The sequence below is a fragment of the Amborella trichopoda genome, chromosome 9, assembly GCF_054954075.1.
Source record: "Amborella trichopoda isolate Santa Cruz 75 chromosome 9, AtrichopodaSantaCruz75HAP2 v2.0, whole genome shotgun sequence".
Classification (NCBI taxonomy): Eukaryota; Viridiplantae; Streptophyta; class Magnoliopsida; order Amborellales; family Amborellaceae; genus Amborella; species Amborella trichopoda.
In genome coordinates this window covers 55,889,612-55,914,289 of record NC_142344.1, presented here as the reverse complement: position 1 = coordinate 55,914,289, position 24,678 = coordinate 55,889,612, and the positions used below count along the sequence as shown (strand labels likewise).

At 35.7% G+C, this 24,678-nt stretch overlaps 1 protein-coding gene across 1 annotated transcript; it reads right to left on the bottom strand.

Annotated features, from left to right (window-relative positions):
• Window positions 1-1,385: 1,385 nt before the first annotated feature.
• Window positions 1,386-23,169, bottom strand: SMU1 (transducin family protein / WD-40 repeat family protein). Its single transcript, XM_006857845.4, has 16 exons — window positions 22,956-23,169; window positions 22,220-22,430; window positions 21,586-21,738; window positions 20,536-20,584; window positions 20,157-20,240; window positions 19,935-20,038; window positions 19,525-19,611; window positions 19,379-19,432; window positions 9,504-9,599; window positions 6,083-6,210; window positions 5,712-5,838; window positions 5,533-5,592; window positions 5,284-5,391; window positions 4,035-4,135; window positions 3,324-3,375; window positions 1,386-1,656 (listed from the first exon to the last, which is right to left on the bottom strand). The coding sequence occupies exons 1-16, from the start codon at window positions 22,982-22,984 to the stop codon at window positions 1,558-1,560; spliced, it is 1,542 nt and encodes a 513-aa protein (XP_006857907.1). The 5' UTR covers window positions 22,985-23,169; the 3' UTR covers window positions 1,386-1,557.
• Between the last annotated feature and the right edge of the window lie 1,509 nt (window positions 23,170-24,678).

Sequence of the window (24,678 nt, the reverse complement as noted above, 5' to 3'; positions counted from 1 at the left end):
GTGGTTCACTTCTGTTTTGGGATCAGTTTTGTGTATTTTTATATTTTACACTCAAGTCATATTTTTTAGAACTTCAAGTGTATTTTAATATAATATATTTATGCGTGCAGTTTCAATAAAGTTGCAATTTTAAACAATCCAATTAAGGCGCACCTCTAAATTTTATTATAACATGTAAGTTTGGTGTAAAAAATTCTTAGTATTAATGTATTTTCATATCTAATTATAAAATGTTAAACTCCAAAATGGTTAAAATCATGTAGATCTATAAAAATTTTGACGGTCTTGATAATGTGTTGCACGATGCATTATTTTTACGACTCAAAATATTGTTTTTTATACATTCATACATCTTGATGTCGAGATAATCAATTAGAGGGTCTTTCAACATTGAAAAAACCTTTTCCGATGAATTTTTGAGATGCATTTGTACTTCTACATTTTAAAGTTGCAATCTTATATAAATTTTTCCCTCTTTTTATCTATATATTATATTAAATACCATTCTCACTTCTCACTATTATACATCTATAAAAATATTAAAAGATAATTTTAAATAAATAATTTTACCAAAATATCTCTAAATATTGTAGGGGTTTTGGTCGTTTATTATTTGTAAATTATTTTTTAAATATTTTTATAAATGTGTGATGGTTAGAAATATAAACATAGCAAACTTAAGCTTAAGATAATATATATAAAAAATAAATTAAAAATACTGTTGATTCCCTAAAAGAGAGGGCCTTAACTGTAGAATATAAAAACATTTTTATTGATAATTAAACAGATTTTTCTTTAAATTTCCCTTTAATTTTTCAAGGGTGACCCCAAAAAGACGGCATCTTCCACACAAACACACACACACACACATATATATATATATATATATATATATTGCATAATGCACTAGGTAATGTATTGCATAATGCACTATCCGTATGGAAAATTATATAATAACACTATTTACTTTTTCTTATGGGTATAATAACCTCCATTTAGTTACATTCATGATACCATTTTCATAGGTTATATATATATATTATTATTATTATTATTATTTTCTTCTTGTGAGGAACAATAAGAACGTCCATTTAGTTGCATTCACATACCATGCTCATTGGTTTTAATAGCAGTAATAATACGTTTCTCCTATTCCATGGGTTTTAATAGGGGTAATTGTGGATTAGAAATGATTAAATATTTTTCTTTTTTAACCCTACAAATCTCTCCTCCTCTTAAGCCTTACCAAAGTCTTTTGGCCTCTTAAACCCAATGATAGAAGTTGGGAGAGAGAGGCAGGCCAGTTATAGAAGTTGAGAAAGAGAGATCTTGCAGACCAATGATAGAACTTGAGAGAGAGAGAGAGAGAGAGAGAGAGAGAGAGAGAATGCAATGCACAACGTGCATTAGAAGTCAAAATCTCGAAACCATACAATTTCCAGGCTCTTTGAGATAATGAAACAGGGGGATTACATTTGTATAAATGAACTGATGACGCTTCCTGCTTCATGGGCATAAAACAAAAGATATCGGAAAGGCCAGAGAGTCAAGAAGACTTCAGGGCTTCCATGTTTTCATGGTGCAATCGACGCTGTATGTCACTAACAGGTTCCGGTGGGGATGATGAGTAACGCCTATAACATCTTTCTCATGAGCCTGTAATAGACATAACAGTTAAAACACAACGTATACCGGCACGCACAAACACACATGAACATGGACGTGAGCTTCTCATAATGTTACATATAATGAAACGGATATGATACTATCCTAGAATATCTTTATAAGGCTAAGCATTCGGGAATGCATACCCAGCATTCATTATCCATACTTCCACAGGAGGTAAAGTAACTATTCGTGCCCAAAATAAAATATTGGGTAGATAAACAAGGATGGCATTTGTTGGGTCCAAATACTCTATTTCATACTAATATTGGGTATAGAATATTTTCCCATAATAAAAAGGGTCCAGGTAGTACTGTACTATGTATGAGTACAGTATCCAGTATGCATACCCAATATACATTCTCCATAGTTCCATTGGGAGTGGGATTGAGTAATTATTCTCGCCCAAAAAAAGGGCGGCTATAAAGTAAGCAACTCATTATGCACCATCCTTGGATAAACATGGACGATGAATGTTGGGTTTGGGTACCCAGTTCTATACTCGTAATGATATAAAGGAAAATATTTCATACACATTACAAGTATGGAATTGGTACTCAAACCCAACATCTGCCGTCCAGGGACAATCTGTAATAAGTTGCTCAATTGGTACTCAAATTTTTTTTGGGTAGAACAGCCACTCAACTCTAGTGACCATGGAAATATGGACGATAGATATTGAGTAAGAGCACCCGAATTCTAGTACAAACTACGAAATATAATAGCAGGTCCCTCTCCCAAAATAAATTCAAAGCCAGGCGTGAGCATGTATGTACATATACATGAATTCACAACAGGGATATCAAAGAGGATGAGCAACTTTCTAAAATTACTTCCGAGTTGGGACGCATGTAACAGATGTAATTCTGGACTTGTTTCATACAAAGAGGATGAGCAACTTTCTAAAATTACTTCCGAGTTGGGACGCATGTAACAGATGTTATTCTGGAAAAACGTTTCATAGCTGCCTCTAAAACTTCTTGTTCTAGTCGGGCTGTTTAAGGAAAAATCACGACACTCGATCAAATTATTGGGTGTTCTGAAACAGTAAGAAGTGTTGCTCTTAGCCCTATTAATTTGCTTTCAAAAACTTTCTATTATTCTGGAGAGAAAACTAACAACCATGAGAGAAAGTTCCTATTTCTACAGTGGTGCGCACCCTGAAAGCCCATGTTAGAGTGTCTTTAGGGGGCCTGAAATTCTGGAACACTTAAAAAGGGGGGGAGAGAGATTTTTGAGCTCTTAAAACTCTAGATCTAGAGCATCCAAAAAACTATCGAACTGTCCATTTGTTAAACAATGAGAGATACTAAGAGCTCAAAGTCGTTTTTGTATTTTTTGAAAACAATCATAGTTAAAGCAAAGGACATCCCTAAAATTTGAGCCTTTAAAATTCCCTCTTAGATGGGTGTTTTAGGGTCGCACACCACAGTAGAAATAAGCACCATTTTTTTTGGGTAAATAGAAATAAGCACCATTGCATATACTAAGTTATAATGAATTTCATTTGGAAGAATATTAGCTAAGACTTGATCATTGATCTAGTCCTAATAACCTGAGCTACATATCTGAGATCATGGGCTTTTTCATGTGATGTCAAAAGCAAGGTGTTAATTCTGAAGTAGTATGGAGCATTAACACCAGTGATAAACAGTTACCTTCATAAGATGTTCAAGTTTACCCGATTGATAACTGAAGCAATAAATATTCCTGCAACATTTTAAAAAAGCAAACAGTAATTATAAAAATAAAAATACAAACATTTGGCAGTATTGGGTTTATCTGACATTTCAAAAACAGAAAATCCAGTAAAATAACATTAAAGTCCATTGAGCCTTAAAATCCAGAATCCTCAACCTGAGCCTAATCAATGCAAGAAACTGATCCCAATCTCAGAAATAATCATCACAAACTTAGCCATATATAAAATGAGAACTGCATCATACATATTAACTAAAATATAAAGTAACTATCACCACCTAATCACCAACTAGCCTAGTATTACGTAAATATTGTATCACATCATCATCATCCAAGCTTTATTCTAATTATTTGGGATCAGCTACATGAATCATGTTCATTCTTCTCTATCAAGGCCATACCCTCAGTAAGACCAAAAGCATATAACATAGGTTTAGGATTCATGATAAAATGTGGCCAAGTTTATGTTGGCTGTCTCCCTAACGCCACCCACCTCCTTTACCAGGGCTTGGGACGGACTAAGGGCAAGTTTAAAGTCCTCACAGTAAGCACATTAAAAACCATATAAACAAAAAGGGCTAAGTGACAAATACTCCAACATTACATCATTTGCAGAAATTCAAAGATCCACTATGATTTGGCAACATAAATCATAACACAAGAGGTACCTGTCTTCACCAACACAATAGATCCAATCTCCTTTTGGAGAAACACAAGCAGCAACAAAATCTCCGCCTTCTCTTTTACCTGAAGAGAAACTTTTTACAACCTGCAAGAGTAAAAAAAATTTCATAAAAACCTTCCAAACCAGCACTTTGTGCAATACAAAAGATTTATTACTAAATGACTATAATAAAGCAAAAATGACTGGAAAGTATGAGTAGAGCATCAGGTACTAATACTCAACATCCATCATCGATCCTTATTTGCTGTCAGTGGAGATGAGAAATTGCTCCTATGTAAAACAAGGCCGGCTTTAAAAGCGGAAAAAGATTCATTTCCCACTTTCCACAGATAAATATGGACAGTGGATGTTGGGGACATGTATCCAAAACTGTACTTACATGAAGTAAATACTTTTGGCATAACAACCAAAAAGGTGTACAACCAGCCCAAACTAAATATGGCTAATCCCTAAGAGGGAGACTCGAATAAGATATATAGATGGGAGGAAGAAAAGAGCATACGATATGCAGAGAAGTAATAAAGAAGGCAGGAGATAAACAATTTAAAGAAATCAAAAGAATCACATAATGTCCATTCGGGAGAATTTAAGTGCAGCACCAATAGGCGACAAGATGAGAAAGACTAGACTTAGGTGGGCTGGCCATGTGTGGTGTCGACCACGTACCACACCTGTTAGGATGTGCAAGTTAGTTCAAGTGGAAGGACTTAAAGGGTAAAGGGTAGGCCCCAAAGGACGTGGTTTGAAGTAGTTCGGAAAGATATAGGGACTTATGGCCACACTGAAAGTATGGCCTTTAATAGAGCAGAATGACGGACCGGAATTCGTGTAACCGACCCCAACTAATTGGGAAAAGGCTATGATGATGAAAAGTATAATGGCTAGCGAGCAACTACTAAAAAAAAGAAGGGACTTAAAGAAAGGGGAAAACACCCTAAAAGAGGAGGGCAGCACAATGCAAGTGACCCTAAACATATCCTTAAATGCCGATAAATAACTTGCAATCAAAACATATCAAAGAGTCAGATTTGACCACAGAAAGAACTCATTCTTAAGAAATATCAAGTTTCTAATGACAAAAAACAGGGAACAACATGGACTGAAGCAACGGGAATATAAGCAGCAAGCAATCATGCCCCTTCCGCATGTCAGCAACTTGAATGTAAAAATAAGAGACTTAGTTCCATCTTTCTCTCTGAAAAATAAATTAAAAGAGCTCATAAAAATCATACCTGCCCTTGAAGTGTCATAAGGTAAATCGATGATGTCTTGTTGCATACAAGAATATGATCTGGATTCTTTGGGAAGACATGGACAGAGTTTACAGATGCATCGCCACCCTAATGATCCAAAGAGAAACATGGATGCACTGAATTAAAATAGACACCCAACATGGTGATATGGTGGTTTATCATTTCTTTTGTTTTCTGTTTTCCTTCTTTGAAAATGAAGGGGTGTATCAATTTAAGTGCGAACAGTACCCTCAAAGGAGGTGGAGGTTTAAATGTCTGTAAGCACTCGGTTGTCTTCGTGTCCCAGACCTGCAAATAAACCAAAAGATAATTTGGCATCCCTCCACAATTATAGCTAGATATAGCAAGAAGAATTTATAAGCAGAAAATGACAATGAATTCCCACATGTTGGACAAGGCCAACTTACTTTTACAGTACAATCACTGGAAGCAGTAATTACACGACTCCCATCACTTGTAAGGATAGCATCATTAACATAAGATGAGTGACCACGGAATTCTTTCAACAGCTTTCCAGACTTGAGCCCATGAATACTGCCATAGCAAGCATACAGGTCAGATCAACCATTGCATTTCAGGTAAATTATGTAATGACTGACATCTGAAATACTAAAGAGAAGTCTGGGAAACACAAAATTTTGGGTTCAGGAACATTGGCTTGCACACAGTTTTGTTATGGAAGGGTGAAGACTCGTGATATATAAGTAACGATAATAACCCATTCAGGACAAAATATCAAGTCAACTGATGAAGAAATGCCTTCAATTAGGCAAAATACCGCGCTGTGCTGTCGAAGGATGCACTTAGTAGCTGACTTCCATCTCGAGAGAATACAAGACTTGTGACACCTTGAGAATGTGCCCGCTCAAGACGGCGCAGGCATTGTCCTGTACGTATGCGCCAAACCTAAAACAGAAATGCCATGACCATGTTGTGTGAGATCTAATATTGAACACTTATAGAAGATTTCTCTCATCAACTAACTTAATGATCATCAATGGCCAATGTTCAAAAAGACGGAGTTGGCAGCCTAGGCGGTTTGGGTACCTGGCTGCCTCGGCAAGCGCCCAAAGACAGGATGCCCTCATCAAAATCAAAACCCCTCACCCCAAACATAAAAAACATGGGAGTTCTTAGGGCATGATTTAAAGCCTTACGAAGTTTTTAAGGCAATTTTAGAGCCCTAAACTCCTCGTGATCATGAAATAGACGAAAACATAAAAATACAACAATACAATACTACAATGAGTACAATCACATAACATATTTACATAAATGAGAAAAAAATTCAATTAATCACAAAAAAAAAATTAATCTTTTAACAACAAACATGTAAATATATCAAAAAAGAAAAACAAAAAAGTAAAAGAAAAAACACATATGTCATAACATACTATGTTGTAGCAAAATAAAATCAAAACCCTCTTCCAAATATGATAATATCAAAATCAAATCGATGTCGGTCCAAACCTCGTCTATTGGGTCGCCAAAACTTCTCAAAATCAACTACTAAAAGCTCCAAATCCACCCACGAACTATTGCTTTTGTTTTGTGAAGAAATCGAAAAAATAAAAAATTTATCGATATTTCAATAGATCATAAAAGAGAAGTTTTTGGGGGCTTTTTTTCACCCTAAAGGCTACAATTTTTCTATTGGGAGTTTAGAATACCCCCTAAAACCTTTTTCCCCCTCGTTTAGGGGGAAAACTTACATTTTTTACCCTCACCAAGGGTTTTTTTCCGCTCGCCCGCAAACTGTCATGGGGCGGCGCCTTGACCGCCCATACTGCACCTAGGCGTCTTTAAAATTTTTTCACCTAGGTAGTTGAGCGACCGAATTTTCTAGCATTGTCAATGACATCAATGAAACTGCATCAATGCAGGTCAACCAACTCAAACATCCATGACATCTTTCAAAAGCACAAACACTTTAGTTGCTAAATAAACAAAAAATTGTTAAAAGCATTACAGTTAAGCATATCAGAGCAAAATATGATGTTATTTTTAATGCCAAGATGAACCCTGATTAACGGATGTAAAAATGTGTTTCAAGTAGTGTTTTAAAAATCTGCGAGTCGCAACGGATTTGCCCTAGTCGACATGGGAATCAGTCACCCCGTGTCTATTCTTGTGTAAAACGTTGAATCACTCGGTTCTAGAGAAGAACTGGCGATTCTATACAGTGAATCAAGTGTATAACATCATAAATCGGTGTATGATGATGTCATAGATCAGAATCTTCCCTTACACATTAAAATGATGTCATAAATCGCCCTGATGACGCCAGGGTCGCGTCGCCCAACCCCTTTACACGTCGCCACGCATTGAAAATGCATTGTAGTGAGGTTGGTTTTCTTCTTTTATAGAGCCTCTTCTTCCTTCTTCCCACATCTTGTCGATGTGGGACAATTCCTTAATATACTTTTGCTTTATAATATAACCATTTATTCATGTATACATTATAACAAGCGGTGTGTAGTATATTTGATGACCACATCTTCTTACCCACTTGGAGGTCCCTAGTTCGAACCTCCTTGGCGGCACCATCTTTATTTTTTGTTATTTTCTTATTTTTCTCGTCAAAAATAAATAAAAAAGTAATACAACAAGTATTTTTTGTCAAAAATAAAATTATCTTCTTATTTTCTAGTCAAAAAAAAAAAAAAAGTAATACAAGTATTTTTTGTCAAAAATAAAATAAAAGGTAATACAACAAGTATTATATTTTTCTTGTCAAAAAAAAAAAAGGTAATACAACAAGTATTTCTTGTCTAGAAAAAAATAAAAGGTATTTCTTAATACAACAAGTATTTCTTGTTTTTTTCTTATTTTTCTCGTCAAAAAAAATAATAAGTAATACAACAAGTATTTCTAGTCAAAATAAAAACTAAAAGGTAATACAACAAGTATCATATTTTTCTTGTCAAAAAAACATAAAAGGTAATACAACAAGTATTTCTTTTCAAAAAATAAATAAAAGGTAATACAACAAGTATCATGCTTTTCAAGCATGCATTTAAGTTGCGATTATTATAAGATCAAGTTAGATATGCAAAGGTAATACAATATAGGCTCGGAGCATGTTAGCTCTTTTCTCTCTCTCTTCTATGAATGCCTATCGTTAGATTTTTTTTACCTAAGAATAAATGGTCGAATTATATTTTTTATTTTTATAACATGGTGGTATTTAACATAAATTTAGGAATATTAATTTAAAGATAGGGTTCATACAATGAGGCCATTTGAAATCTCTCTCTCTCCACTAACAATCTCTTCCACTAAATTTATTATAGAAATCTAAAAAATTAGATTTTTGAAAAATTAAAGAGTTATTTTGAAAATTGGTACGCATTCTAATAATTTCTACATTGATAACCAAATATTTTATTTTATTTATTAATTTATTTGCATTATAAATTATGTAATGTACTATTTTTTCTTACAGTTGTCAATAATATATTTTAAATTAGATGATATTAAAATATTTTGGATTTGTTATTATTTGTATAGTAAAATAATTATAAAATGTAAACCAACAATTTCAATTTAAGTATATAATATTATAGTTAGTTAGGTTGTAATAATTTTGGATTATAGTTAGTTAGGTTGTAATAATTTGGATTTTTTTTAGTGGATTAGGGTTTTCCACCAATTCGAGATTTTTGTGGCCATTTTTTCATCGATTTAATCTATTCTTTATTGTAGTTTATATATGATTATTTACTTCATCCATGATAATTCTATGATTTTTCTTTTGTGTGATATAAATTTAATGGTTAACATAAGTTCATACAAGGAAAGAACATCTCAATATTCGCATATTGAAGAAAAAAATGAAAGTTAATAATGTAGTACCCCCTTTTCTTATTGGATTACTGAAAAACAACATTTATAATGAATTTTAATAATTTTTTTGGATTTTTTTTTTAAGGCTTAATCCGACCGATTCAGTCGATTCCCGATCCGGATGGGTTTTTGGGGTGCCCGATTCGGGGCACCGATCCCTTTTTTAAACCACTGGTTTCAAGATTTGCTGCTTGGAAGACATGACATGAAACACATCTAAAAGTGTAAGGTGGAAGAGAAAGAAACCCCAGAAACACAAAAAAGAAACCTCAAAAGGTAAAAGAAGCACTAAAAATTTCCCATAGAAACTCATTTTTGGGTATTACTTCGAGAATCATTAGATAGGGAGTCACCTTAATTTTCCCATCCTGTGATCCAGATGCCAACATCTCCGAATCTCTACTAAAATCCACACAAAGGACAGCAACATTATGCAACATAAATGAATCCTGCAAGTCTAACACATGATTAAAATATATCCAACTTCAAAAGGAAAGCAACATCTAAGGAATTGTTCAATGAAGTATCTTAGCATATGTAATAATAGTCGAAAAGCATTAGAAGCAAACATACATAAGGGCAATATCTATATGTGATAATAGTCGAAAAGCATTAGAAGAGAACATACGTAAGGGCACTATCTAAAATTCACATATTAGGCATGGACAAGCAATTAGACCAACAACACTTCAAAGACTACCATTAAAGATGGGAAGCATAAATAGAGAGCAATATATCACGAAACTGCTTGGACAGGCATATAAGTTTTCTGATCACCTACAATTTGAGGTAAATTCAACATCTACTTTTATACAGATATGAAAACACCATAACGAACAAAAACATATTCAATTTCAGGGAACTCCTGACAATAATTAAAAAACAACACATTTCCAAAAGCTTTAGTAGAGTGAACAGTAGAAATTAATTGACCACGAAACCTAACCAAAAAAAAAAAGCAAGTAATTTCCTCACATAGGAAGAGATATGAAGTTTAAAATTGTAAGAAAAACACTTACTCATTAAGAGGAAAAAAAAAATCACAATGGAACCAAAAACCCATGTAAATTGTTATTATAAGCATAGATGCAATATCATAAGCAGATAATTTGGTAGATGAATAGTTTGGGAACTAGGGGATGGGGTTAGAATTAATGTAGAAATTTGAATTGGATTAAGACTCCTAACATAAATAGAATTTGAAGGAATTCAAATTGCCATGAGGCTGCTAATATGGATAGGATAATGAAAGTTTCAGAATTTGGGCCTGATTAGGGTTTTTAACTGTGATAGGTGTCGGACATTCTTCTTGGCTTCATGCATGGGGATTCAGGTAGGCATTCGGGAACCTCCCTTGCCACTAGAAATAAATCAGATCACAGCCCTCCAAATTTGTTACAGACATATGCTTGTTGTGGATTATCTTGATAAAGTACTCTTTCGAGTCTATAAACCTAAGTAAGGGTAGTAGCTGATCTCTAGACATCCAGCCCCTGGGTACACAGCTCATTAAGGGGCGAGTGCCCATGAAACCAAAGTGGGTTGGCTGGCAAAACCCTAGGAATGAATTCCTAGGCTAGATGGTTCAAACCCATGATGGAAAAACAGGGTGATCTAACCCGTAACCGCCCGGTTAGATTGGAACCGGCCATTGGCCGGTTCCGATTTCGGGCGGTTTTGATGATTGGCTGGTGTTTAAAAAAAAAATGTATATAAAATTCCAAAAATAAGGAATTTGGTTTGTAATACATTTTTTAACATTCTTCACATTTTGGTAAAGATTAGACATTGTTTTGGTCATGAATACTCACTTTTATATTTTCCCGTCTTTTTCAGAAAATTTTAAAAATACCCCTAGGCACAAATCAATTTGTTAAAATCTATTTCTTTCATTAATTTTCAACTTCATTTGAATGTGTTTTGTTTTAACCATGCTTTATATGCTTTTTATATTTTAGTAGATTTTTTTGTATCTTTTTTTATTTTTTTCAACAATTTTTTGATTGGCTGGAACTTGCCCGGTTGGAATGGTTGAACCTGGCAGTTTACCGGTTAGGCCGGTTAAATTGCTTATGGCCCCATGTCTAGTTAACCGTTCCAGTTCGATTTTGTGAACATTGGTTCAAACATAATGCTTGTACATGGGAGTTGGAGGAGAACTGCAAACAAAAGGCATAAGGCCTATGAGGTCGACCAATGCCAATACGCCTTGGCCAAAGATAACCCAGCCTAGCGCATAGGCATTAATGGCAAGCAGTCGTATTTGCACAGGTGTAGACGATATGGCACCTAAGCTAGGCAGGTGAATGGATAGGCAATGGTCAACTGAGGAATTCAAATTATGTAATCACTGCCAGCATGGAGCTCATGTAATGGCAATAAGCCATGTGTAAGTGGGTAAGATGTATATCTAATGGCCGGCCCCTACATGGCTTAATGACGCGTAACGCCCACACATGGATAAACGAACACCAACCAATCATGCTTGGTGCATCAATGCCTCAAAGTGTGAGCTAACACGTGGCATAACCAAACCACCTACACCCCCTGGGGAGCCAGGCCCTTCTCTTGTCCAATGAGTGGAATGTGCCGCGGTAGACATAAAAGGGTGGGTCTGATTTGATAGCTGTTAGGCCAGATGGCCATGTAATTATGACTGGCGCAGGATGTTTTGGTCAGGTAAGCATTGAATGGATATGTTGCTCTATACTCTAGGCTATAGGTACCCCCTTGTCTGAACCATTGGAAGGGATCTATAGCTATAAATTAACAATTATATAATGAAGTAGTATGTTAGAAAGCTTACGATAGAGTACCGAGAGATGAAATTTGGTGGGTGTTGGAAAATAAAGGAGTCTCCGGATGCTATATTGATATAGTGAAATATATGTACGAGGGAGCGCTAACTAGTGTGCGGACAACTGTTGAGAGAAGAGTGAGTTTTAGTTATGGACAAGTTAGCAAGGCATTTACAAGATGAGGTACCATGGTGTATGTTGTTCGTGGATGACGTAGTTTTAATCAACGAGACTAGAAGTAGTATCAATGCAAAGTTAGAACTTTCAAGGGATGCTCTAGAATCTAAAGGTTTTCAAATTAGCCGGACTAAGACAAAATATATGAAATGTAAGTTTAGGAATATTAGAAATAGTTAAGATTGATGGTTAGGAAATACCTAAAGGAGATTATTTTCGATAGCTTAGGTCAATAATCCAAAAAAATGAAGAGATTGATGAAAATGTCGCACATAGAATTAGAGCTGGGTGGGTGAAGTGGAGATGCACAACTGGGGTTTTATGTGATCGCCGCATATCAATGAAGCTAAAAGGGAGGTTCTATAGGGCAGTTGTGAGACCAGTCGTGCTTTATGGGATGGAATGTTGAGTAGTCAAAAAATGACATACCCAAAGGATGAGTGTAGCAGAGATGAGAATGTTGAGATGGATGAGTGGCAAGACAAGAATGGATAAAATTCGTAATGAATATATTCAAGGGAACTTAAGGGTAGCTCCAATAGATGACAAGATGAGGGAAAGTAGACTTAGGAGGGCTGGCCATATGTAGAGCAAACCCCATACAACACCAGTTAGAAGGTATAAATTGGTTCAAGAGGAAGGCTCTAAAAGGGCAAGAGGAAGGCCCAAAAGGACATGGATGGAACTAGTGACAATATATGGGAACTTATGGTCTTACCAGTGAACAAAAATTCAGCAGCCTTGCCGCTTAGGCAGCCTAGTCAACAAACTGCCTAGGCTACGTCAAGGCGGGCATGCCTAAGGCGGGCATCTAGGCCATCTGGGAACCCGCCTAGTGCCGCCCCTTAAAAAAAAATTTCAAATCTACCCAAACGAAAATAAAGCTTGGTATTTCCATTCTCTCTCTCTCTCTCTCTCTCTCTCTCTCTCTCTCTCCATATCCTCCAAGTGTTCGAGACATCTCTCTCACAAATACAGTTCCAAAAGAAAAAAAGAAGAAAAAAAAGAGGATGATCTTTAAGAGTTTCATGCGAGACCTCATACATACACATACGTGTGCATGCACATACACAAACACATTCACAAAACACACAAACAAAACAACATATGGCTCCCACCCCAAAACAACATACAGCCCCCACCCCAACCCCCTTCCCTTAGGGCAGCCCAGGTATCTCGATGCCCACCTAGGCGGCCCAAACCCTAGGCCGCCTAGGCGGTTGCATCCGCCTTCTTGAACATTGGATCTTATTGAGGGTATGGCCCTTGATAGAGTAGAATGGGGGAATATGATTCTTGTAGCCGACCCCAAATAGTTGAGATAAGGCTCTGATTATAATGATATACTGAAGTAGCAATATGATGTGGTCTTTCATATGCCAAAAGGGGAAGAAATGCGGAGATAAATTTATAGAGAGAGGGTTTTGGGGGAAAATGGAGTAAATGAAGAGAGAAGCAACGAAATGCATCTCAAGCCATTTTTTGGTAAAATTTGTGCTAAGATTTTGCCGCTTCTTGGTTTTAATGATTTTAATATTTTTGAAATATGGGTATTTCAGTGAATTTAACAAAAAAAAAAGTGAAGAGGGGGCTATTCATCCCATTTTTTAAGGTTGGCGGGGGCACACATGGTTTACATAGACCTGAGGGTCTATGTGGACCCTAAATTAGAGAGTGGAGATTAAGGCATTTTCCCTTATTAGAAGGGTTAAGAGATTGGGAAGGTGTGTTCTTGTAGTCATATAGCCACGCGTCACCATCATCGACATCATTTGGGGTGGTAACCATTCCACTCCTTTAATTTTTTTTCTTTTGGAAATACATTTCTTATCTAGGGGATATGGTCCTTTATGGGGAAATATTTGGTGAGTTTTTTCTCTTTTTTTGAAACGCCTTTTGTTATTGTTTTTTTGTGTTTTTTTTAGGGGGCAGGGGCCATATTTTTTAGGAAATATGTTCGTGAAATACTGTTTTACATTTATTTGGCAATCAAATAATTTCAAATCAATGAAGATAGGGAAGTTTCAGAAAAAAATGAAACATCAAAAATAAATTTTGGGAAGTAATTGTTTTGCAAGTTCCAAATTTTTTTGGGAATGCATTTGCACTTGATTCAAGATTCTTGATTTAATCATACATTTACTAAGTTATCTGATTACCAAATTTCAAACATTTCAGAGCAATTAAGAAAGGGAAGTTTCAAAATTTTAAGAGAACTTGCCGAATTTCAAAAATTCAAATCAATTAAGACAAGGGAAGTTTTTTCCTTTTTGAATTTGGAAACACATGAAGAGAATTTTTTCAAGAGCTTTTTTTTGGGAAAAAGCCAAAAACAACAGTTTCATCATTTCTTTCTTAAAAAAAAAAAAAAAAACTTTAACAATCTTTTGAAAAGACAGAAGTTTTTTTTGTGAAAGATCAAGTTTTTATTGTAAAGAATGAAGTTTTCTTTTAAAAAAAAAGAATTAGGAGACACATGAAAGTAGCGAATTTTTTCAAAAGCTTTTTTTTTGGGAAAAAGCAAAAAACAACAGTTTCATCATTTCTTTCTTAAAAAAAAAATTTCTTTGACAGTCTTTTGAAAAGACCGAAGTTTTTTTTGTGAAAGATAAAGTTTTTTTTTGTAAAGAATGAAGTGTAAAATGTTTTTTTTTTTAAACTGCAATACTGAATTTGTCATCCCACTCCTCGAGCCATTAGTGCACACCATGCATAATGCCCACTGATCCATGCCTAAGTGTTACAAGTCATTATACGCACACAGGACCCCCTTATATGTAAACCTTACCAATTCACAAGTGACCTACAGCCATTACATAAGCCCACATGCAGTCGTTACATAACTTGAACTCATCAATTAACTATTAAAAACTATTGATGGTCCATACACATGATCTTCTCAGGTGTCGCATCAGCCACACGTCTACACACAGGCCACCCTACCAAAATCTCTATGTGTTATACAGGTCTGTGTCCCACCAAGGCCTGTTGGTGTTTGCTAAGCTTGTAAGCCCCATGCCTAGTGCTCACGGAGATCCTCCAAGTCCTACTTACAAGCCCTCAGTCTGAAATCTGAATTGTCTAACCAAGGCCTCATGCCAAAAGAGTTTCCAACCAAATCACTCTAGTCTCATGGAATCTCATCAACCAAGACTTATTGCACCCAAAAGCAAGATGCCCTGAGACCAGGAAGCACCAGCAGCATAAGTTCGTCAACTTAAAACATTGCCCCACCATGAGAGGCAGCTAATCAACTAGCACAGACCGTTTAGGACTTGTAGGCAGGTCATTCCAAAATTGTCTTCAGTAGAGGAGGAGGTTCCCACGCAGCATCCCTAACTACAAGCATGAAGTGAAGGGGAGCTCTAACAGTAGGCTTCGGATGCAACAGCAATTTTGAGCTAGGGTTGTCAGAAATATAACGTAAAAGGAGGGCTCAGGAAGAGGTTAAGGTCTAATTTTAAGGTTTACTCAAAAGATAAACTTGCTTGATTTTAGCCATCCAGGAAGTAGACTCTGTATTTGTCATTTCATGGGGTGTATTTAATAGCCGACCCCAATTAATTGGGAAAAGGCTATGATGATGATGATGCATGGGGTGTATTTAAGAAGGTTAGGTAGGTTTGAATAGAGATGGTCTGCTAGATTTAGAGATGAATTGTGGCTGCTATTTGGTTAACTAGGGTTAGTAGGATACAGTTACATGGTGAAAGTCGTAAAACTGGGGCTCATACAGAAATGATACAGAGAAAAAGGGTCATGGGTAATTGATTAAGGTTTGTTGGAGCTTTGGATGGACTGTGGAGATGATGATGAAGATGTGAAGAGCATGGTTGAAAGGCAAGAAGAGAGAGAAGCTTAAGCCCTAAGAATGGAAGCAGCACCATACAACGTTAGGGGGTCCTAAGTTTATTTATGAAACAATGCCTGAACGAAACTAGGGAAGGCTATAGTGGCATAGAATCAAACTATGCATAACCAAGGTTTCATGTCATCAACACCATGCAAGGGGTAAAGCATCGAAACCTCGAGTATGAAGTCAACATCGTCAAAACTCAAAAAGCCAATTTTTTCTCAACCTACAATGAATGGCCAATTGCTCACACCCCTGTTTTTGGAACCCTGATCTTACTTTGCATGGACACCAGTCCATACTAGACTTGCCCAAGAAACCAGCTTTCAAATATTACCGACCTTAGGAAACCTTTATAGTGAGGAAACCAAGCTTTTACAAAGTTGACACCTTACATGAAAAGGAAACTAGTGAAAGGACAGGTGGTGCACAAACCATCAAAAAGAAAAAGACTGTAATTCCAGAAAAGGAAAACCTAGACAATTAACACTTGTAAAGAAATAATAGAGAACTACTGAATAAAATTAAGACCCCAATGAAATAGATTTGAGATTTGTGACCAGACTTGTAACCATGATCTGTAGCCCACCCAAATTGGTGAAAAATCACATAAATGGTAGTTGTTATAACGGGAAGATCTTCAAATTTGTGTTTTGGATCACCCCAAATGGACATCTTGGTGAAAAGCTATACTCTCGGAAAGAAGTTTGCATTACATAAAATTTCTTAAATACTAGTTGTAGTCTCAATTTTGTTGATGTTTTGTGGCCTTTAAAGGCCTAGAGAGCTTGTAAATAAAATCATATAGTGATTTTATACACTTCAGTAGATATGTGTTGTGGTGACTAACCTAGGGTTGGGCAGGGCAGTTTATGGCCCAGGTCATATCCAAAACCCTTAATCCGCAGCATGTGGCACTTCCATTAAGTGTTTATTATGGGTCATCCTTTGTTGAGGTCAAAGAGATGCCCACTCATGTTGTTTGTAGGCCCGGAGAATTGTGTGATATCCTTGTAGAAACAAAAAGCAATCCACGAAAACTAGAAAGAAGAAACAAACACAAAAGAAAGAGACAACCAACCACAACGCAATGATATACATGGTTCGACAACGTGCCTACGTCCACGAGAGATGAGAATTTCTTTACTGGCAATGGAGAATAGGGTTACAAAAAGCTCTCTTCCTCACGCCTCTCTGATTACATAGCAATCTGCGTTTTTTCCCTTAACCCTAGATAAACCCCCAATCGCAACAATATATATAGAGTTTCAAATAGATGGTACAAATTACCGAAATACCCTTATATGGATATATATTAAGTCCCAGATATATCGAATCCCATGTACGGATATATCCGAATTTTTAACGGCCCTCCGAAGTCGTCTTTTTTACTCCACCTTGGCAGATCTATTTCCTCATAATAGAAGACATCAATCCTAAACAATCCTATGTGCAAAGGAAGGGGGCCTGTGAGAGCGATGGTCAAATCCTCAACAAAACTTCCGCACAACATGTACATATGACAGCTGCATTTTGAGAAGCAAACCTATATAGAGTGACACATGTACATGTGCGCAGAGAAAGCCCACTTGCATTGTGTGCATCTAACTTGCTCGTGGGGGGGAACTTGTAATCTACATACTAGGACTATGGTTCCACTATTTATTGACTAACTCTAATGGGTCAATCATGAGCAACTGCACTTGATTGTGGGTCATGGGTTTCGTTGGATTAGTTTGAGAGGATAGTAGTGGATCATGGGTCCTGGCACGAGTGGAGTGCCCTAATATTTATTTGTTTTTGACCCATTAGGTACCTATCCACTTCTAAGTTAGTAAGTTGTATTTCTGTGTTTTTTGTTTTTATTGAACTCTAGAAATATTGTTTTCAACTTAAAATGTGTTAATGTGAATTTTGGAATTTTAAAAATAAATTTTGTGTAAAAACCCAAAAGGGGCATTTCTAAATTTTTTTAAATTACACGGGCATTCTGGAAAATTTATAAAATTGTGTGGGAACCATGTGGAGGGGCTAAGGGCCCAACCCCACATGTGTGGGCCCCACTAGAGGGTGTCACGTGGCCCCCACTAGGGGCCACACATCCCATTAATTGGGACGCCCCCGTTTAACATAGGACATGTTTTCTTAATAAAATATTTTTGTGGAATATTTTTCAAGTGAAAAACATTTTTTGGTTGAAATCTTCTTTAAAATTTTTTGTAGTGATTTTCTTGTTATCTAGTTATCTTAGACCAAATTTAAACTAATTTGAATTCCTAATTATCTATTTGTGAGAGAATAGGATTCCTAGAATATCCTAGATTGTTCTAGATAATTCTAGAGATAAATTTTGACAAGATATGGGTCAAATCTTAGGGGATAAGGTTCCTAAAAATTCACTCTAGATCATGATGGCTGATCTTCAAGATAAATGGTTCAGATTACCTTTCTCTCTTACCTCACAAATCACCTAAATAAAGGGAGATAGAATCCCAGTTGTACTATCGGAAGTTAGTTGACAGTCCTATCTTCCAAAACTACAACTCATCTAAAATAGTATGAATTTAATTTACATCAATGTTTAAGAACAGAACCGGTCAACCCACGGGGTTCCAAGTTGCCTCAAAACTAACCAAGTTGGCTCATTTCTGGTTTTTTTTGTATGGAAAATTACAAAAATTAATAAAATCGCTAAGAACTTGTGGAACCAGGAAGTCTTAGGCCCGGACCCCACCGTTTCCAAACAGACTAGGGTGGTTCCGAGCCGGCTCAGTGAGTTTAAAATACTGGCTTACACTATGTGTTTGCTTCCTTATGCCCTCATCCGGCAGTAATTGGTGACCCATAGGATCATTGGCTACCTCTGTTTGAAACTACAGATCATTTTGATTGGGCTGGATGCATTGACACACACTAGCCGGCCAAGGGCACACAACAAGAACAGACAGACATCAGAAATTGTCATGTAGCAAGTCTTCCGATGTCCAAGAAAAAAATTGTGCGTGCAATAACTTAACATAAGAATTTTTCTACTCATTTCTGCACAGGCCAGCTATCATTTACAAGGCATTCATTACTATCATATATTAACAGCTAAAATGATGAATACTAGGTCGTTTCACTTGAAAAAGAGAGCATTTTCATAATGTTCTAAAATAGAGTCTTAGAAGTACATACAATGACTAATGCACTATGCAGGAATTCAAATTTCAAAGAAGGAAATCTTGCTACTGGTTGAGATCCTATACATGTGATTGTGTGTGTGTGTGTGTGTGTGTGTGTGTATGCTGGTTTACGATTGATTTTCATAGGAGCTCTAGGATTGACTATATCACGATATTAGTAGCAAACTAGAGCAGAAATTGTTCTATCAACGCACAAAAAGTTTTAGAAAACTTACATCAGCCTGATATTGAAGATCCTTCTTAAGCTTTCCGCTTATGTGATCCCAGACCTAAAATGACAACAAGTTAGAGAGCAAAAAGCATATGTACTAGTAAAGACTAAAAAGATAAAATTTGTGTGTATTCCTTGAGTTCAATATACCTCAATAATTCCGTCAACTGAGCAAGAAACAAGGTTCTGCCCATCTGGTGAGAACCGAGCACATTCAGGATGACTTTTACTTCCGAACTGTAGACAAGATGCAGATCATAATAAGCAAAAGGTGAACTCCATTCTCAATACCCGAAATCCCAGATCACAATAGCAGAACAAGAAGAAAAAATATCCATGCTAATTTTTTCTTTGAACCAGAACAATATTAGATAAGTAAATAACTAGCTTGGTAAATACATCTGCAACAAATTCAAACATCGAAATTTTATCATAACATAATCTAAGAAAATGACCTTTCCTTGACAAATAAGTACTTTATTAGAGCACCAAAATATTTTATGAATTTGAATAACATAGAAAATAGAACATGTGAGTCCGAATAGACATGCACATGTAACCTTTATGGTATGACCAAGTGTAGTGGGGAATAATTCTTCTTCATCTTGTTTCATTGCAGCTGTTCCACGGAATAGGTCAAACTGTGTTCCAGGAGGCAACAGTCCTGGGGAGGCCAAAAGCAAGCAACCATACAATCAGTGCCCAGACATATGCTTTAATTGACAATCAGTCAAGCCATCACATGTGTTCTATATTCAAAGAAAAATTTAGTGACAGGTGACCTTGGTGTTGCTGCCACTTCAGCGCCTGCCCAATCAGCGCCATCAGCCGAGAGGGGGGCACAACAGAAACTTCAGCGGCCAAAGCTGATGAATCCAACCATGAAAAGTCAGAAACAAGAAGAGAAGGGTTTTTTTTTCTATAATGTACTTCAAGAAAATGTGAAAGTAGATGTAGGAACAAAAGAATCTGACATCACTTGGACAAACTAAAATGGCTTCAGGAGATTTTAAAAAACATCCTGTAGTTAAGTTTATATTTCAAAAAAAAAAAAAAATATCGTTAATTTTTAAAAAAATAGACTATCTAACCACCATTAGAAATAACAAACTCAAAAGAGGAAAAATATGAAAGTCATCAGCTTCAACAAGGCATCCAAACCTTGTGCAATTTGTGCACGACGCTTTTCCTTGGATGCCTCTTGATATGCCTGCGAGTCATAATGTAACTAAATTAGGCACAGAAAATCCCTACCCAAAAAAATAGTTCCAATTTGAAATTTATAAGCACTGGCAACAAGGCAATAAGTAAAAAAGAAAAAAAAGCCAAGTTCAGAACACATGTTCTTACACGTACAGAAGGCAAAATCGTTAATGGGTCCACATTTGAAAACTATAACAGCCATTGTAAGCCACTTTGCAGAGAAAGACAAGAATGGCACTACAATAATCTGAATGAAAACATGAAGCCAATATTAATCTACAAAACTATCATAAAGGTATAATGTATGAAACTATTGATGTTTCATAAAGTGAACATCACTTAATAAAATTTCAAGTGAACAAGGAGTTTTACAGAATCTCAAACCATAAATTCATTTAAATAGAAACGAGCTCTCCTGACGCTTCACATTTTTTAAGGTGCATCGAACTACAAGCTCACAACTTAACCAAAGCATGTCATGAGGCTCATATACAAAATTGTTCCTCTCTAAAATACAATAGGCTTATGCTAAAGGTTCAAATGCCTTGAATGTAACCATGACCTTGAATGCGCTAGTCGTTGGTGTTGATAAAAAAATGATGAAAGGGAAAAGTATAGTCATAAGGACAGGTAAAATAAAACTAGAAGTTAGAACCAGTAAGCACAGTTGCCTGCATAAATGTGGTGTTCAAATCTCAATACAAATCCTGTGTGCAAATTCAAGATGTTCTCCTAGCATTGTGAGCTAGCTGTTCACAAGTTAAAACAAATAATATACATTGAAAGCTCTGTGATACATCACGGTTAACGATTTCAATATCCCATTTAAAATCGATGCCAAAACAATAAATAAATTAACTCAACACAAGCTAATCAAAGATAGACAAGCTGATAAAATGGATTCCATTTAGAAGATTGCAAAGAAAATCAACAAATATGAGAAAGAAAAGAGGATAAAAGCATAGTCAGAAAAACCAATTGTTGGTTTCTAGAGATAAATTTGCAAACCTCATGTGGATCAAAGTAAGTCCGGACTAATAGATGCTCAAGGCGCAAATATCTTTCAGGTTGTTCTTGTTTCATGACACCCATCACTTGAGTTTGCCTCAAAATAGCACGTGCAGTATCTAACTCTCGAAGCTCTATCATCTCCAAGACAATCTGAAAGGCATATAATGTAAATCAAATATATAGATAAACACTTACAATAGAATAGATACAATTAATCAATGGATACTAAATAACACGAAATAACAATACTATTATAAAAACTATAGATAAATTACATACTTATTAATCAAGAAAATGGGATAAAAAACTGGAATACAAAGAAGAAACCGACCAGAAGACAAAGAAGGAAACAGTTATATGCAGCTATCTGAGGGTGGATAAGTACGGCAACATTGAATACAATACAATCCACAAAAAATATCCCCAACTACCAAGTCTAATGGCTCATTACCCTCCACTGTAATGGATGGAGATCAAAAGGGAGCAGGTACCATTCTCCCCCATCACCATCCATCAATTCAATTGACGATAACAACCCAATGGACTATGATTTCCCCATGTCCACCCTAAAACTTTTACTGGTTCATGCAAGTTCCCGCGTAGAGAAGGTAAGAAGGAACCCCAGAATTACCTGTTCATACAAGTCCTCGAGCTTTTTACGAGGTAGCTTAAGCTGAGAAACTTGAGGAAGTATTGCATCCCATCTCCCACTGTTTATGTCAGCAACAAAAGTCTCTAAACTGTCAACTGTGTTCAAGGAGACCTGACATTCACTCTGCAATGTCTGAAATGTTTGCTGAAGAGAGTTCTCCTTGCAAAACTGGAGCACAATCTTGATAACACTGCAACAAGTTAAGAATAGGAACATGCCAAAAAAAAAATGTAAGCCGAGAAATGCAGATAACGAAGAATCAAATATCAACTATAACTACAAAGTATGTCAAAATATGAGGAACTTTTACTTAGCACAAAATTTAGCCCTATATACTCACACCTACAAATAAGCTACCAGAGAGAACAGAAAAAACATGGTAAAACTGTCAAAAACAATAGAATAAAAGCCCTAATTTGATGTAAAGGACTTACACCTGTGATCCTACCAGCAAATGCACAAATTTAACAACTTAACAGAACAAAAGCAGTTACCTCCAGTGAAATACACCAGCTCAAAAATGTCGAAATTTAGTTGAAAACAGTAAAATGATTTAAAATGCTTAATTTCCTCATGACGCGGGAACCCTAGAAGTTCAGCCCACGAATGCATCAGATGCAACAAGTATGCGATGAATAGCAATCCACGAATACATAATCAAATAAGATTCACAAAACTTAAAGAGCGAAAGAGAGTAAGATTCATGGAAGCTTACTCTCGAGCTTCAATCTCCAGGGCAGACATGGAGGAGAGCTTCTCTTTTGCCTCTGTTCCGAAGTGGCGAGAGAGGGCTCTCGGAGGGTTTTGGCTCTAAAGATTGTTGTGATTTTTGCTTCGATGGTAGAGAGAGAAAGAGAAATGTGATTTTAGAGAGAGAGAGCGAGACTGGTTTTTAGAGAGAGAGAGAGAGAGAGAGGGGGAGAAAGGAGCTCGCGAGGGATATTATAGGGTTTACAAGTGCTCCCGAGGGATCACATTGTCTTCTTGGTCAGTTGGATGAAAATACGTAGTTAGGGAGATTATGCTAGTTCTAAAATTTTGAAATGGGGAAAGTTTATATTGAGCTGAGGCACTGAACAATCAAATTCGAGCCTACCTCAAAAATTTCACTAGAAGAGGTTTTTTTTACGTCAAAATATCATCAAATTGATCATCTCGACATCAATATGCATGGACATGAGAAAAAAATAGATTTCTAGTTTTGAAAATAGTATATTTTGTAATGTAGTTTTGGACTGTCAATTTTCAAGATTTTCAATGTTCATAAGTATATCGATCTATACTATTTTTTAAGTTTTAAACTTTATAAATAAAAATGAAAATATATTTTAAGCTATCACAATGATTTCGAGTATTTAAACCATATTTCTCGATTCTATTTTAAGGTAGGCTCTAATTTGATTGTTTAGAGCCTAGACTCTATACAAACGGCACCCTTTTGAAATTAACTGTTTGATGATCTATATAGCTAAAAAAATAAATTTAAAATACTTAAAACTAACTTGAATGGTTTTTTCTTTCTTTTTTACATTAAGGTTAGTCGCTAGGTTACGTTACATGTATAAATTATTGCAATGTTCTACAATGTTTATTTTAGCTTGGCATTATAAATTTTATATTTAAACAAAAATTGTAAGGAGATTATATATAATAAGACTATTTATCTTTGATACAAAGGGAGTTACCATTACTATAACCAACGGATGTGAAATCTAATGCCTTGGTGTCTTCGGTGTGTTCCAAAGTCCAAGGAGATTTATTTGAACTTTATTTCACATCTATTTCACATTTAATAGTCAAAATTAAATATGATCACCTTGTACCAAAGGTAAATAATCTCACTATATAATTATTCTATTATGATTTAATACGTTTTTTAAAGATAATGTCAAAACTAAACAATCTAACTTAAATAGATAGTATAAATTACACCTTACTTCTACATATAAGTAGGGTTGTTACCTTATATACTTTTTGTTTCGTGTTTAAATAAAGGAAAGTTAACATTAACATTTTGTCAATTGCAAGTATTCCAACTCGAGACCATGCGGTTTTTTGTGGGTCTTTTAAAAAGAAACCAAAAGGTTTGCGTAAAGTGTTAACTTGTGTCTCCCTTGTGGGTAATTCGATACTTTTTCCTTAACTAAATAATACTTTTAGATGAAGAGCATGAATTTGTGGGAGGGAGGATAGCTCATGTTATTAAGGTAATTACTAATGGCCATGTATGTTATGCTACTATGGGATTATTATTATCCACTTACTCCCTTGGGTGAAAAAATCCACTTTAAAAGAGTTATAACTATAAATTTTGGATCATCTTGGAAAACAAGAATGTGGACTATTTTCCACTTACTCCCTAGGGTGGAAAAATCCACTTTAAAAGAGTTATAACTATAAATTTTGGATCATCTTGGAAAACAAGAATGTGGACTATT

What these genes read in the sequence shown, in the direction of transcription:
- SMU1 (XM_006857845.4), bottom strand. Translation starts at nt 22,984, where the DNA reads ATGTCTGCCCTGGAGATTGAAGCTCGAGA. An exon ending in CCAGTGATTGTACTGTAAAA is followed by an intron (nt 5,593 to 5,711) that starts GTAAGTTGGCCT and finishes GTTTATTTGCAG; the next exon opens with GTCTGGGACACGAAGACAAC. An exon ending in TTATGACACTTCAAGGGCAG is followed by an intron (nt 4,136 to 5,283) that starts GTATGATTTTTA and finishes TTACTCTTGCAG; the next exon opens with GTTGTAAAAAGTTTCTCTTC.